This window comes from Sarcophilus harrisii, chromosome 4 (assembly GCF_902635505.1).
Source record: "Sarcophilus harrisii chromosome 4, mSarHar1.11, whole genome shotgun sequence".
NCBI classification, from domain to species: Eukaryota; Metazoa; Chordata; class Mammalia; order Dasyuromorphia; family Dasyuridae; genus Sarcophilus; species Sarcophilus harrisii.
In genome coordinates, this window is record NC_045429.1 from 133,417,084 (window position 1) to 133,433,900 (window position 16,817).

The window sequence follows — 16,817 nt, forward strand, 5'->3', positions numbered from 1 at the left end:
GTTCTAAATTGCTTGTATCAAAAGAAGCAGCAAAACTAAACTAAAATAACTTGATACATTCTTGTTTTATATTATGGTTACTGCAGTTTTATGTTATACTATATAATTATAATATGGTTACTGGAGTTAGGTAATGCAGAGGATATATAGATATAGCATCGGGACTTGGAGTCAGGAAAATATGGTTCAAATACAATCTAAGATAAGCTATGCGATTCTGGGCAGGTCACTTAACTCATGTTATCCTCAATTTCCTCATCTGTACAATGAGAATTCTATCTCATAGGGTAGGTTGAATGGATCAAATGAGATGACAAAGTGCCCTGCAAAATTCTGGATTACTGAAAATACTGTAGTATGAAAAAGTTAAATACCTTTCATGTGAGAACACCATATTATCCTTTTGATTTTCAAATCCAGCAAATTAATTTTATGAGGCAAAAAACACTGAGTGTTGTGTACACTCCTTTCTAGGTGCACAATAATATTCTAGTGCATTCAACCCATTTTACTGGGCCAATGACCAGCAGAACCCAGGCCTCTGGACATCCGGTTCTCTGTTATTTCACTTCTAAATTAGGAAACAATGTTATTATTTGAAGTGTAATGTATTTTAGAAGTTCTTTTAAATCTCCTAAAAAGCAGCTCATTTTGATTTTAAATTGTCTAAAAACACTCAAAAAATTTCAAGGGTGGGGAGTCATATTGTTTGTTGGTTGTTAAGTCAGGGTTTTCTTGGAGGAGGTCCTTAAGTTTAACGATTTAAGATGACTCAGACTCATATGACCCTGTTTGAATTCTGCAGGATCTCTTATTCCTTTTACTATAAAATATTTATTCTCTGGTTTTAAAGTCTCGGAAGACATGACTGCCACTAACTTCTAAAAAAGTATGTTCAATGGCAAATAAAGATCAAAGTGGATCTCACCTCTCAGCAAAATGGTCTTTAGAATCCTAAGCAAAATAATGCATATTAGCATGTGCAGAGAAAACCAGCTGCCAGCCTAGGTCTAAGTCCAGAAGGGGGTAGACAGCAATACAAACTATAGACCAGGAGGCCATTTCCCCAGGCTTGGTAAAGGGCTAGCCACCACACCCTCCCAGCCCCTTCCCCTATTTGTAATCTTCTTAAACCTTACTCATCATCTCCATGTAGGGAGTAAGACGGGGAAGGGAATAAGTCCTATAGAAGTGCTACTACTTATAGTTATATTTATATGAAGTTACCTCTCCTTGCAGAAGCTTGTATCAGCCCAGAAACACCACTAACAAAAACAAGCAGCCATACCTGCACACTAGCAAGCTATTATACCCATTGTTAACCCAACACAGGCAGACTGTGCCAACATAGTGCTGAACACTACACTGATACATCACTTGATTCTCACAACAACCCTTGTAAGGGAGGTACTGATATTATCACCATTTTACAGCTGAGGAAACTGAGGCAGACAGGGGTTAAGTGACTTGCCCAGGAAGTATCTGGGGCTAGTTTAAACTCCGATCACTGTGCCATGAAGTGACACCATCCTACCAGCTGTCCCTCACACAGGACCTGTCCCCCTTGTCTAAAACTCTCTCCCCATCATCTCCAAGCTTCCTTCAAGTTTTAGTTAAAATTTCACTTTTGGGAAGAAGTTTTTCCCAATCTTCCTTAATCTTAGCGCCTTCCCTCTGACATTATCTCCAATGTATCCTGTAGTCTGTTCCTAATTGTTTGCACGTTGTCTCCCTCCCTAGACTGGGAAATTCTTGAGGGCAAATATTGTTTTTTGTCTATCTCTTTGTTTGGCACATAGTAGGCACTTAATATATCACTGCACTTAATATATCACTGACTCTCGCAGATGAGGAGGAAGTAGTCTAAGCTGGGAAAAAAACTACACATAAATCAAGTAGAAGGAGACTTGAAATAAGAAGACTAGAAAGGGAAGCAAAATGTGGAGTACTTCATCAATAGTGCTACTCCTGGCAACAAAAGATCGGGGTTCAAGTTTTGTTTCTGAAAAAGAGCTTTCCCAGACTTTGGGCAAAGTACTTAACTTCCCACTGCCCCAGTCATTCTGCAAGGATATAAATTAGGTGATCTGATTCTCTACATGGAGGAAGTTTCCACACACTAATGAAATCACAGAGCTGGATTCCTCTCCTTAAAAAACAAAACAAAGCCAAGAAAAAAGAAAACCAAACCCAAAGACCAGAACCCCCAAGCCAAACAAATCCATAGCCATCTGCATTAGTGATACTTACTTCCTGGAATTTTCAGCTAGTCTAACAAGTGGAAAATTACAAAACAAAAGTGTTATTTTTTTTTTCTACACTCAATGTAAAACAGAAAAATGTTAAGAAACAATCAACAACCACTTATTGATCAGTTACTATAATCACTGAGGACACAAGAAAAAACAAATAATCCCTGCTCTAAAGGAGCACCCATTCTAACAGGGAGACAACTGCCATTGGCAGTTCTGGGATGTTTGAGCTGATTCCTAAAGGAAAACAGGAATCCTAAAAGGTGAAGGTTAGAAAGGCATCAGAGAAAGCAAAGGGATACAGATGGCAAAAAAGGGCAGTGGGACAAGCATCCCAGGACTGCCATCCTCAAACTAGGACTAAAGAGCTAGATCTGGCCCACCACCAACCCCTGAGCTGAGACCAGTGTTTACAATCTGCAATACAATAAAACTGTATTTTAAAAATGTAAACAAATCATTCTTGACTTATAGGCAAATCTGGCCCACTGGGAATGGCCTTAGTTTGCCATTTCAATGCCTGGAATGGACTGTAGAGTCCTTGGAGAGGAGAAATTTAAGACTGAGAAGATGGGAAAGAGTCATGTTGTAAAAAGCTTTAAATGCCAGAGTTTATATTTGATCCTAGAGGCACCAGGGAGTGGAGATTATGGAGTCAAAGGAGTGACATAATCAGATCCACACTTTTATAAAAACCACTGGACCCTGGTTTGAAAAGATTTTGAAGGAAAGGAAAACAGAGGTAATTTCTGTAGGCCAAGGTCTGAACTAGGTGTCAAAGGAGTGGAGGCAAGGGGACACACAGGAGAAATACTGCAGAGACCAGGATTTGGCAGCAGACTGGGGATGGGCCAAGCAGAGTAACTGGAGAGGAGCACACTCCTTGGCAGGAGACCAGGAGACAATGAGCCTGCTACCTGGCCCAGGCGGTGAGAGCCCAAAGAGCCAGGTGCAGCCTCAGTGGAGACACTCTGACACCTGCGTATAAAGGCCGACCAATATGCCGTGTCAAAGGAAAGAAGGCCTCAAATGGATCCTCCCAAGAAGATCTAACACAAGGGACAAGGAAGGGTGGGTCGGTCAGTGGGACAGAAGGAGATGGAAATCCAGGGACTGGTCACTCGATTCAGTTGTGTCCAGTTCTTTGGGACTGCGCTGGGCATTTTCTTGGCAGAGACACTGGCAGGGTTTTTGTCATTTCCTACTCCAGCTCATTTTACAGATGAACAAACCGAGGCAGAACAGGATGACTTGCCCAAGGTCACACAGCTAGTTAGTATCTGAGGCCAGTTTTGACCTCAAGAAAATGAGTCTTCCTGACTCCAGGCCTGGCATTTTATCTATCTGCCATCTAACTATTCAGAAAGGAAAGAATATTCAGGAATAGGTGATCAGCAATGTCAAATGAGGTTTGGAAAAATACCATTAATCAACAAATCAGTAACTTTGGAGAGAAAACTACAGGTGAGTGACATCAGAAGCCAGATTTCAGCAGGTTTGGTTTGGAAGAGAATATAACATCAATCGATCAACAAATTTTAATTAAGCATTGACATTGTACCAGGAGCTGTGATACAGGTGCTAGAAACACAAGTAAAAAGAATGAAACAATCCCTATAGACAAGAAGTTTACATGATAAAATGGTATGTGATATGTGTGTACATGTATGTCAACATATTTTAAACGTGTGCACAACAGAAATATAAAATTAAATATAAAGTAGTTAAATGCAATTTAATGCATTCAATGCAGAGCTAATGCAAATTAAATGGCAATTTAGGGAGTCGTTTGGGCACCTGCAATGTCTTGAAAGGCTTCATGAAGAAGATGGTGAATAAAAGATATTTTTAGAAGTAGAGATGTAGAGGTAAGGAGAAAATACAAATACAAGGAAACAAGGGTCTAAGTGCCCTTTGTCAGGAGCTGAGATAGAAAGCCAGTTTGGCTGAACTGCAAAGAAAAGGGTAGTGGGATCCCACCAACTGGGGAGTCACTGAACAAACTTGGGGCATATGAATATAATCTACTGTGCCCTAAGAAATGAAGAACCTGAAAAGATTTACATGAATTGATGCAAAGTGAATGATCAGAAGCAGGAATGCGTTGTACACAGTAACAGCAACTTCCTGTGATAACCAACTTTGATTGACCTAGTTCTTTTCAGAAATAGTGATCTGAGACAAGTACAAAGGACTCATGGAAAATACTATACACATCCAAAGGAAAAACTGATGGATTCTTATGCAGTAAAGCATTCTTATTTTCACATTATTTTTCTCCTGGATTTTTTTTTTTCCTTTTGGTCTGTTTCACAACATGACCAATATGGAAATGTTTTACATTACTGCACATGTAAATCCCACATCAAATTGCTTACGATTTGGGGAAGAAAGGAGGGAAAAAAACTTGCAACTCAAAATTTTGTGAAAATGAATGTTTGAAATTTTTACATATAATTGAAAAAATAAAACATTGTTAAAAGTTTTAAAAAGGAAGGGTAGTGAGAATTCTGGGGGTCTGGGTGTAAAAGTCTTTAAAAGATAAATAGTTGAGATTCTTTTATCCTGGAGACTTTAGGAGGCCAGGGAATTGAACGAGTCAAAAAGTCCCAATAAGATCTGCACTTAAGTAAAATTACTTTTATAGCACTGTTGCAGAATGCATTGGTGTGGTAAAAAACAAAAAACACAACAAAAAACCTGGAGGCAACACCTGGGGATGGATGACTTTTTAAAGAAGTTTAGCTAAGGAGAAGAGAAATATATATTTAGACATGAGCATAGAAAACCAGATGGTGAGAGACTGAGCATGGTTAGAGAAGGGGAAAACAATGGAAGCAGGAGGAAGCTGGAAGAAATTGGATTAAAGTAGGATTGCCCTGGGCCAGTAGAAAGGTTACTCCTATGGCTGGAGTGAAGGAGCAGATAGTGGGAATGATATTAGGAGGATATGAGAGAAGGGGGGGAAAAAAGGAAGTTCTCATCAAATGGTCTCAATTTTTTCTGAAAAGTTAAAAAAAAAAAAAATATATATATATATATATATGTAGTTAGGTGGCACAGTGGATAGAGTGCTTGGCCTAAAGTTAGCAAAGCTCATTTTCCAGGATTCAAATCTGCCCTCAAACGTTTACTAGTTGTGTGAGCCTGGGCAAGGCATTTAACCCTATTTGCCTTTGCCAAGAAAACCCCAAATGGGATCCAAAGAGTCAGCCATCACTGAAAAATGACTGAACAACAATAAGCTTAAGTTCCACAGGGTGGAGGGAGTGCTGAGGGCTGGGGAGAGAGGCAAACAGCAGGTGCTCTGATGACTGGGACCCTCTTCAGCCGGTGGAGACTTCTAAGCCTGTTCAGCAGAGTTCGATGGGATCGAGGACATTAGGAGTGAGGCTGGCTGCGGGTTTGGTCTACGGAACAAGGAAGCAATGGATGAGTATGGAAGGGAGGCGAATACAGACAAAGCAGAGACTGGAATACCGCGGTCTGATGAGACTGGAAGCTACAATGAGAACAGGTAGCTTCAGAACAGTAAAGCATAGGCAGAAATAATGACAAAAAGTAATAGAAGCACTAAATGAATTTTAGGATTCTTAAACATGGGAAGTGGAGCAAGGTTACAGGTGATGATAAAATCAAAGGTTTGTCCATTCTTCTTTATAGCTAAGAAAATTGGAGAAGTAGATCATGGGAACTGACATATTGTGGAACTGGGAGTTCAAGTTCATATTTTGTAATCTTCAGCGTTAATCTTTTCCCTGAGAGGCAGATCACTGGACTTGTATGAAAAGTCATGAAAAAAAATGTTTAAAATCTTTGCTCTGAAACTTAATTATATAATTCCAGTCAAGTTATTTATCCTCCCTGAATTTGTTTCCTTATCTAAATATGGGAAATCATAATATTTGCAATGCCTATGCAATCCATTACAAAATTGTTTTAAGGAAAACATTTGTAAAGCTTGCAGCAGTATATAAATGTGAATAACTATTATCATTGATCCTTTGAAGGACAGTTAGGTGGCACAATGGATAGAATGCCAGCCCTGGAATCAGGAAGACTCTTTTTCTTGAATTTAAATCAGGCCTTAGGTACTTACTGTGTGACCCCAAAAGTCACTTAAGTCTGCTTACCTCAGTTTCTTCATCTGTAGAATGAGCTAGAGAAGGAAATGGCAAACCCCTCACAATATCTTTGTCAAGAAAACCCCAAGTAGGGTCACAGAGAGTCAAACACAACAGAGAGAAAGAGACAGCAAAAACTGCTCTATTTCTGTTCATACTAATAGTATTTTCCACATTTAACCCACAAGTAAACTCTGGACTCTCCAAACTTTTCACTTCTACCCCAAAGTGAAGGTAATCGAGACTTTGGAGGCACCTCGCTGCCTGGTGAGCAAATCCCAAGTTCCTCAAGTTTCTACAGGAGGAAGGAAGCACTTAAGCCAGCCATTAAGGCTCTTAACCAGGCCCACGTTCAGAATTGTATAGTGCCCCTAACTACTTTTTTTCAGCTTCCTTTTATGTGTACATATGGCACATAAAAAGCATTTAATAAATTATTTAATTTAATCTAATTGGAAATGGAAAAGTACAAATGCCTATGACACAAACCATAACAACACAGGACTCAATCTGGAAGGAACCTTCATTTTACATATAAAGAGAGGCCTTGTCTCCAATTACTAAGGTTTTAGAGCAAAAACTGATCAAAATCTTTTGAATCCAGAATCACTTGTTCTTTTTCATGTACCATGGGAAAAAAAGATCTTGTCCCTAGGATGTAAATTTTTACATCTTGGGGAATTTCTTAGATAAAAACTAAACTTTTTTTAGTTATAGATTTTCTAAAAGACAGTGACTAATGATGAAAACTACATGAGTTAAATCTAACTTTCAATGAACAACCCAATGTAAATATATCACTTTAAAAAATGACTAGATATGAAAAAATACTCTAAGTCACTATTGGTCAGAGAAATGCAAATTAAGATAACTGAGATACCACTACACATCTCTCAGATTGGCTAAAATGACAGGAAAAGATAGTGATGAATGTTGGAAGGGATGTGGGAAAACTGGGACACTGATACATTGTTGGTGGAGTTGTGAACAGATCCAACAACCATTTTGGAGAGCAAAATGAAACTACGCCCAAAGGGTTATCAAACTGTGCATACCCTTTGACCCAGCAGTGTTTATACTGGGCTTATATCCCAGAGAGATCATAAAAAAGGGAAAAGGACCCACATGTGCAAAAAATGTTTGTGGCAGCCCTTTTTTGTGGTGGCAAGAAACTGGAAATTGAGTGGATGCCCATCAATTGGAGAATGAATAAATTATAATATATGAATGCTATGGAATACTATTGTTCTGAAATTAACAACCACAGAATGATTTCAGAAAGGCCTGGAGCGACTTACATGAACTGATGCTGAGTGAAATGAACAGAACCAGGAGATCATTATACATGGCAACAAGAAGACTATATGAAGATCAATTCTGATGGACATGATGCTCTTCAACAATGAGGCGACTCAGGCTAGTTCCAATGATCTTGTAATATAGAATGTCATCTGTACCCAGAGAGAAAACTGTGGGAACTGAGTGTGGACCACAACATAGCATTTTTACCTTTTTTATTGTTGTTTACTGGCTTTTCCCCTCTCATTTCCCCCCCTTTTTGGTCCAATTTTTCTTGTGCAGCATAATTGTATAAATATTTATAGAAAAATTACACATTCAACATATGTTGGATTACTTGCTATCTAGGGAAGGAGGTGTGGGAAAGGGAGGGAGAAAAAATGTGTAATACAAGATTTTTGTAGGGATGAATGTTGAAGACTATCTGTGTATGTGTTTTGAAAATAAAAATTTTGCCCTCAAATGACTAGAATCTTAGATGATTATTTTGAAATAAGACACAAGAGAAGTCAATGGACTAAATATAAAGGGATTGTGGATACCTCCTTACCAAGAAGCAGCTGAGATGCTATCATTGTCTATAACTACAGTACTCTGGAAGTTATCTAGTCATCTTTCACTATCACATGCGCCAACTAAAGGTCAGAAGTATTAAAGTACTTTGTCCAAAGTTCTACAGGTTAAAAGTCAGCAGCAGAGCTGGAACTCAAAGTCAGGCCGAATGGAGAATTCTACCACGAAGAATGAAGTCTTCCCCCTCTGTGGCCAGCTCACCCCCCACAACATTGAAGATTTCTTTGACTTGCTGAATAACCACAAATGTGTGACTTTTAAAAAGCTAGCTCTGCAGGTAAGGATGCACTGTGACTCAATTTCCAGATTCTTAAAATAGCTTAGGAAAATTGAGTCATCTTGAATACAGTGATCTAACAAACATTATAGTGACAATTTCTAAAAACCAAGTGTGTCATGTGACTTCAAGTAATTGTTAAAAGAAAATGTTCTAGAGAACAATAGAGATGCTGAGCTGGTCTTGCTGCTTTTGCTCCAAATTTCAACTTGAAACTTTTAAAAACTGTGTTTGATGGGGGATTAAGAATAGCCAGTGAACATAGAAAATGTCCTGTTTTATATGTGGGCAGGGGCTCTTTCTGTGGTTTTAACCTTTCTTTGTATCCCTAGCCTGAGTGTAGTGCTTGGTCAGTATTTAATAAATGCCTATTGATTGTGTACTTTAGTTTGAAATTTTGTTTTTGTTTACCACCTTGCTTCACTCCTTTTATTTGTAAAGAATCCCAGAAATTTATCCAGAAAAATAACTAAGGAGACAACATGTAAATTAACACACGCTATGTTCACCCTTTCCCCTCCCTCCCATGGTTTTGCCCTTTAACTCTGATTTTTCTCTCCCAACATGATTCATAAAGCAATGTGTATTAAAAATAAATAAATTTACTAAGGAAAAAAAAGAAAATTAGAATTGGACAAATAGAAGCTAATGACTTTATGAGAAAGCAAGAAACAATAAAATAAAACCAAAATGATGAAATAAAAAGAATCCTAGAAACTTCATCTAAAAGACACAGTTTACTGGATGAATATCTGTATTTACAGGCATTCCTCAAATAGATGAAATTCAATGTTAGAAGAATCCATTAATACCTCAAATTAATATGACAGTACTATTTTTAAAAACTCACAATTGATAACTTGATAGAAAGTTGTCTGTAGAAGATGTGAATTCAAATCTGGCATCAGATAATTAACTAGCTTCTTTGCTCTTGGGCAAATCAGTTGACCTCTGCTCCCTCAGTTACCTCATGTGTAAAATGGAATTAATAAGACCTTAAAAGAGTTTTATGGAGATAAAATGAGATACTTGCAAAGTGCTTTGCAAACCTTAAAGTATTATATAAATGCTAGCACTATTATTATATTACTGAAGATTTTGATAAGAAATAAGGTTTTTAGTAATGATTACTGAAGTACTTTTTTAGGTAGAAAAAAGAAAATGGTTTATAATTCTTTGGAGTTCACTTCAGCATTGCCCTCTTGTCATTGAAATAACTTTAGATCACTTCAAATTAGGTGAGAAAAAAGGTAGGCAAGCCTTTTCAGGATTTTAGAATGAAAATAAAACTGTAAGACATGTTAATGTTCAAGTGAAGGTCAAAAACAAGATCATGAAAACACTGTAGGAAATTTTCCAAACTGATTTTTAAAAAACAAAACATTTCCTAATGAAGTCCACATAATAATTTGGTTCCTCTCATCTTTATGGCATACTCAAATTCCATTTCTTCTTCATACATTTAAGAAACATGATCCTCTCTAAAAGCAAAATCAGTGCTCAAAGGCACTGAACAATAGATTAAACAAAGTTTTATCTTTAAGACCATGGCAAAATTAGATATTTTTGGTCACAAGTAGCTTTTATTTAGGAGAAGCATAAAAGCATTATTCCAATGTTTATTTCCATGGGCTGTTGTGAGTGGTCCAATCACTACCTATTTGTTATTTTCAACATTCCACACCCACTTAGTTTACTGAGACAAGCTGCTTAATACAAACAACATGAGGCTAATACTGTACTTTGGAAGCCAGAACTGAAAAAATTAAAAAAATATTAGTGTTAGGAACACCTTCAAAATTTCGTTTAAAAGAGAAAAAGAATTAGGCCATAATAATTATGTTAGGAAAAAAAAAAAAAAAAAAGCAAAAGCAATCTAAGTTTGATACCAAAGGTTAACTGACATGAAAATTAAAGTGAAAGGGTGTCATGAGTATGTATGTGTGTATGTGCTGTGTTCAATTACATGTATAAACTCAGCAACTTAAAAAATAAAAGGTCTTTTTGAGGATACTGCAACATCTGCAAAAACTACTCTTAATGGTTCTTAAAATGACATCTTTTCATACAATCAACATTTCATTTACTCACAAGTTCCTTATATGAATTAGTCACTCAATTACAGTAAAACTTTTGCTGATGCTGGAAGTTTAAAAACCTACCACTGCAAAGAGTCCTAAATTGCAGATCTGGGTTTCTACTGCCTCTGACAGTCATTAGCTATGTAATTAAGTCACTTCCACTTCTCTGTAAAATGTACCCTATTACCCCACATTCCAAGATTATTCAATCATCTTTGAATTTCTAAAACACCTACTAGGTGCCAGGCACTGTACTAGCTCTCCTAGACCTGGGGACACAAATATAAAGAATGAGAAAGGCTTGGGAAATTTTACAATGCTCCCTAACAGCGTATGACAGGGGATTTGATCAGATTTCTTACTAACTTTAGTGATCAACACTTTCTCCTTTCACCATGTCTCTCACTATTTTTCCTAAAGTCCATACCACAGAGATTTTAATACTTTTACTTCTAGAACTTCCTCTGTTTCCCTCCATATCTGAAATCAGGATCAAATCAATACAGCTAGTTCTCCAGAAAAGGGTAGAGGTGGGAGGAGAATGTGGATATACTTCCCTAAGACCATATTTACCATGCCAGCAAGCATCAAACAGTGCACCATTCCCTTACTTTACCCCTCAATTGAATGTAAGCTCTTTGAAGGCAGGTATATATACAAAAGACAAAAAAAAAAAAGCTTTTCATTCATTCATGGTATAGCCTATTCCAGGCCCTGTTATAATAATCCTGGCTTGATGTTGGTATGGAAGTAGGAACAAACAATACCTCAAAACTATGGAAGCAATTAATGCCACTGAAAGAATTTAATTTTAATTTATTTTATTTTATCCTTGGTATGTTTATATCAGAAGTATCTCCAACAAACTTAAAAACTACTCATCGCTGTTAAGTTGAATGGCAGATTTACTTTGAATTAAAAGATCTTTAAAATGTAGAAAAGCAATGAAAAATACAAAACAGCAAAAGAAGCACACAGAATTTAGGAATGTGTAAATAATGCTGACAGAGATGGGGAACTAAGACAATGGCATAGAAAATTAAAGACAGAAGAACCATGTAATTGCTGAATCACTTTTTTTCAGTTGCATCTGACTCTTGATGACCCTATTTTGGATTTTCTTAGCAAAAATATTGCAATGTTTTGCCATTTCCTTTTGAGGAAACGGAGGCAAACAGTGAAGTGATTTGCCCAGGATTACATAGCTAGTGTAAGGCTGGATTGGAACTCAGATTTTCCTGATTGAAGATCCAGCATTCTATATCCTGAACTATATACATAAAACAAACACACACACATACACACACACACCCCATGAATGTGCGTATGTGTATATATCTACACAAACATATGTGTGCACAATAAGTATATATTGATCTATAATAATAATAATCTATTATAATAGTTTAAAAAATCCACCAAAGTCCTAAATTTGAGGTTCTACTTTAGTATTTCCCACTTTAGGATATTGAGACTGATATCCAAGAGTGACATTAATATCTGGTTTCATAACAATTTTGGTTTTTGATACAACCAAAGTTGAGTCTTCCTCAAAATTAAGAGCTGGATAAAGAAAACAAATTAACTTCTCAAATGTGAAGCACCCACCATTGTTCATTGGGAAGGTAAGACAGGAAAAATTACTATCTCAAGTAAGAGTTTCCCTGGAGTGTTTTTTTATAAAAAGAGCAACCATTAATGTCTTTCTTTTGGATAGAAATATTTGTTCCAATGCAAAATAGAATAAGTACTATGTGGATTAATGATTGGGGGTAGAGGGGAAAATAAATCAAATAAAACCCAGAAATTTTTTTTCTGAATGCTTCAGATAACCAAACTATAATAACGTCTTTAACTATTTTAGCTCTGCCTAGACAGTATAGAAGCACATTAAGTTTAGGGTGTGTTTCCTCAAACACAAATATCCAAACCAAACTTTCTGAACTTCTGAAAAAAATTTCAAGTTTTGGCACAAAGTGCGGTATACCTCTGATTAGTTAAATCTAAATGTATTTATTTCAATACAAAAAGATATTCTCAATAGAATACATAAAAATTCCATTACCAAATCTAGTTCTCTGTGTCACCTTTGAAGGTTCTGGGATCAGTGTAAGAACATGTCACAGATAAGTTCTGGATGACTGGCATCCTAACAATTTCAGATTTCCTTAGAAATCGTGCTAAATATTAAGTTTTCTTTTTAAAAGGCCAACACAAATTACTATTTACATTAAAAAGACAGCAAGCTGAATGATTACATGCATTAAAACTAGGAAATAGTGTGCTTTATAGTCACAATAAAAATGATTTCAATTACAATATGTAACAAGTTCCTTGGATCACAATCTATATCTATTATATAAACACTTCTTATATATGGGCAGCTGGTGGTACAGAGGCAGGAAGAACTGAGTTGAATTCAGCTTGTGTGAGATCCTGAAGAAATTATTTAACCTAGTTTGCCTCAGTTTCCTTGTCTGTAAATGAGCATAACAGCACCCAGTCCTCAAGGTTGTAGTGAGAAACAAATGAGATAGTAATGGTAAAGCCCTCAGAAACAAAGTAGACTCCATATAAATTGTAATATTGAACAAATAACACGTTTTAAGCTAATTGTTATAATCAAATAATTTAGTTCCAATATTTACTAAACAGCTAGTCTGCAGAACTAGGGGAGGAGAGTGGTAGGCAAAGTTTAGCAAAAAGGTAATTGCAATGGAACAATTTTTATTTTTCTGAATATTATCAAAACTTTTTACCATTTTTCTATTTATTACTATTGAAAAAAACAAACAAACCCCAAAACCTAGTATTATGGCTCAAAGCTAAACAAGTATATAGTGACCACTACAAAAACCCAAAAAGCTCTTCAAACTTTACCAAACACAGGTAGATGACCTACCCCCAGATGACTCGGTCATTGATGAGTGCTTTCTTTACACATTTTTAAAAAAGGTAAATCTCCAGGTAAGGGGGGTGGGGTGGGTGGAGGGGAGTAATCGAACAGAGAGTTGATTACATAATCCCAATGGCAAAGAGTCGTTTCTTAATTTCACCAACCCAACAGCAGGTCAAGAAACCCTTTTTGGAAAAGGATCACTTGTGAGTCAAAGTTCCAGTAAGAAATTAGTTGCTGTGACTTTTTTCCAACGTACACATCGAAGAGAGCGGTCACTTCCCTTACATCTATCTATCCAAGGTCCCGAAAAGCCACAAAGGAAGACCAGTTCCCAGACCCGAAGGAAGCAGATTTGCCTAGTGCTTAATTGTAAATTTTCCTCTATGTAAGCAGAAAAGTTCTTAAGCGCGAGTCCCGGGGCCAACACGCTTCTGGGTAGCTCTGGGGTCCCCGAGTCCCAAGCGTCCGCGGAGCAAGCGGCGGCTCCGGAACCCCGGCAACGCCAACTTCTTCCTCCATTAAACGGGACAGCGGGGGTGGGGGGGAGTGGCCCCGTGCGTTCTCGGGGAGCAAACCCCGACTCCCGGGGACTTTAACCTCCCTCCCTCCCCCACTCCCTTCCCCTTCCTTTTCCTTTCTCCGGCGGAGTGGAGACGAACACTCAGGTGAAACTTTTTAGCGCAGGAGGGGAGGAGAAACACTCCAGGCCGGGCCTCCCCCCAGCTCGGGAGGGGACGCGGCGCTACCAGTCACTCCGCTTCCGAGGGGCAGAGCCGCGACCCTCGCCGCCGCGACCCTCGCCGCCCCGCCCCGCCCCGCCCCGGGGGCGCCCTTGAACTCCGCCCTCGCGCAGACACGGTGGGACCCCCGACCCTCGCGACGGCCCCCGGGGGGAGGGAGCGTGGCGGAGGGGCCGGGGGTCCGCGCGGCTCCCGGCTGCGGGAAACTGCCCCCGCTCCTTCTTCCTGCCCCTCCCCCAGCGCGGCCGCCCCTCGCGGGGTCCGGTCAGAGTTCTGTCCGCCCGCCCGGCCCGGCCCGGCCCGGCCCGCGCGGCCCCGCCTCACCTTGGTCGCCATGGCTGGAGGGCGGATCCCCCGGCCCGGGACTGGCCCGGCTTCTCTCCCCGCTGGAGTCCCGACTGGAATTGGCCGAGGCCGGCGGCCGGCGGTGGCGGCTGGGGCCGCTGGGGCTGGGCCGCGGCGCTCCGGGGGCGGCGGCGGCGGCTGCTCACTGCGTGCCCGCGGCGGCGGCGGCGGCTGCTGCTGCTGCTGCTCCTCCTCCCGCCGCCGCTGCCTCCGCCTCCAGCGCCCCGAGCGCTCGGGCTGCTCTAACTAACCCCCAGCCCCGCGGCCGCGGCTTCGCTTAATGCATCACTGCGCGCTGGCCAGTGAGGCAGGCTCCCGCCCCGCGCTCCCCGTCGCCTCCCGGCCGGCTCCCGCGGCTCCTCGGCGGCCGCCCCCGTGGCCCGGGCTCAAACTTCTTCCTCTCTTTCCCTTCCCTGCCCTCCGCCCTCTGCCCGCCCCCTCCTCTTCCTCCTTCTCTTCCTCCTCCCCCCGGCCGCAGCCCCCGGCGGTCTGATCCTTCCCCCTCCCTCCTCCTCCTGTCCGCCTCCTGCCCCGGGCTCTTTTCGCGCTTTGTGCCGGCCCTGCCCGCGGGAGCTCGCGGTGCGCAGCGTCACCCGCTCGGGAGCTACAAGTTACAGCCCCGCAGCCCGGCCCTGGCTACGGAGCGCAGCGCTCCGCTCCCCCGGGCATCGGCCGTGAGCTCCCGGAGAGGCCGACTGTGTGCTGGGCACCCCGCTGAGCGCCGTGGGGCCGCGCTCTGGCCCTGCCCCTGCCCCTGCCCTCAGGGAGCCCGCCTTCTAGCGGGGAAGTCAGGAAACGTTTATAAAGTGCCTACTGTGTGCCAGGCACCGTGCAGAGCACAAAGAGCCCTGTCCCCGCTCTCAGGGAGCCCACCTTCTACCGGGGAAGTCAGGAAACATTTATGAAGTGCCTACTGTGTGCCAGGCACCGTGCAGAGCACAAAGAGCCCTGTCCCCGCCCTCAGGGAGCCCACCTTCCACGGGGAAGTCAAACATTTATGAAGTGCCTACTGTGTGCCAGGCACAGCATTGGATATAAAGAAAATTCTGTTCCTTCCCTCAGGGAGCCCATCTATTAGGGAAGTCAAAAAACTTTTATTAAATGTCTACTATGTGCCAGACACAATGTTGGGCACAGAATTCTGCCCTTGCCCTCAGGGATTCCACCTACTAGAGAAGTCAAAAAGCATTTATTAAATGCTTACTATGTTATCAGGCACTGGGCTGAGCACGGAGGCCAAACCCCTGTCCCAAACTTCAAGGAGCCCACTTACTAATAAGGAGATCAATAGTCAATAAATACTTGTTTGGAGAAGGAAATGGCAAACGTCTCTTGCATCACTGCTAAGAAAACAGGTTGGACAAGACTAAAACAGCTCAACAACAAAAAATGCCAGGCACCATACAGAACGCAATAAAAGACACCCTCAAGGAGTCTAATTTTAATAGGTAAGACTCTTGTTCAACGGGGAAGACTTCTTTAAAAGATGGAGTTTGAGCTGGGACTTGAAGAAGTCCCATTTCCCATTCTACCACCCCACCCTACCCTACCCCCCAGCTACTCATCAAATGTTAAATCAGTTTTGTGATCTGTGCTTCAGCTCTCATCTGTAGTCAAACAAAAAAATCCATCCACAAACATTTATTAAGCACTTTCTCTGCATCAGGCACAGTTCCAGGGAAACAAAGGAAAATAAAAACATCATCTCCATTCTCAAAGAGACTACACTATGAACATGGAAGAGAACAAGCAAATGATGTATTGAAAACAAATAGATACTAGCTCTTTTGGATATAGGTTTACATCTTTATTTTTCCAACCCATGAGGATCCTGAATAAGGAACATGATTCTTAGATAGGTAGCTAGATGGGACAGTGGATAGAATGTCAAATTAAAAAACTTAAGAAGGACCCAAGTTCCAATTCTGCTTTAGATACTTCGTAGTCCTGTGACCCTGGACACCTCAATTTCTCTTTACCTCAAATTTCTCACCTGCAATATAAGGGATAATATTAGTACCTACTTCATACTACCTGAAAGGGTTGTTGTGAGACTCAAATAAGATAACATGTAAATACTTTCCAAATCTTAAATTTTCTATACGTCCTATCTCTTATTATTGATATATCTTCTTGGGGTGGACTTTCAATCAGTCAAGCAGGGACTTTTTTCCTCCTGTGTGGGTGGTTTCTTCTTGGCAAGGTTCTGTGAACAGTGTGGAATTCA

The 16,817-nt window shown here is 40.5% G+C and overlaps 1 protein-coding gene across 1 annotated transcript in view; it reads right to left on the reverse strand.

Annotated features, from left to right (window-relative positions):
* SNX9 (sorting nexin 9) overlaps positions 1–15,001 on the reverse strand; it is a 120,260-nt gene extending 105,259 nt beyond the window's left edge. The window contains exon 1 of the mRNA XM_031937574.1: positions 14,570–15,001. Coding sequence (XP_031793434.1) covers positions 14,570–14,581 — 12 coding nt within the window. The 5' untranslated portion in view covers positions 14,582–15,001. The remainder of the gene's footprint in view (positions 1–14,569) is intronic.
* Positions 15,002–16,817: the final 1,816 nt, after the last annotated feature.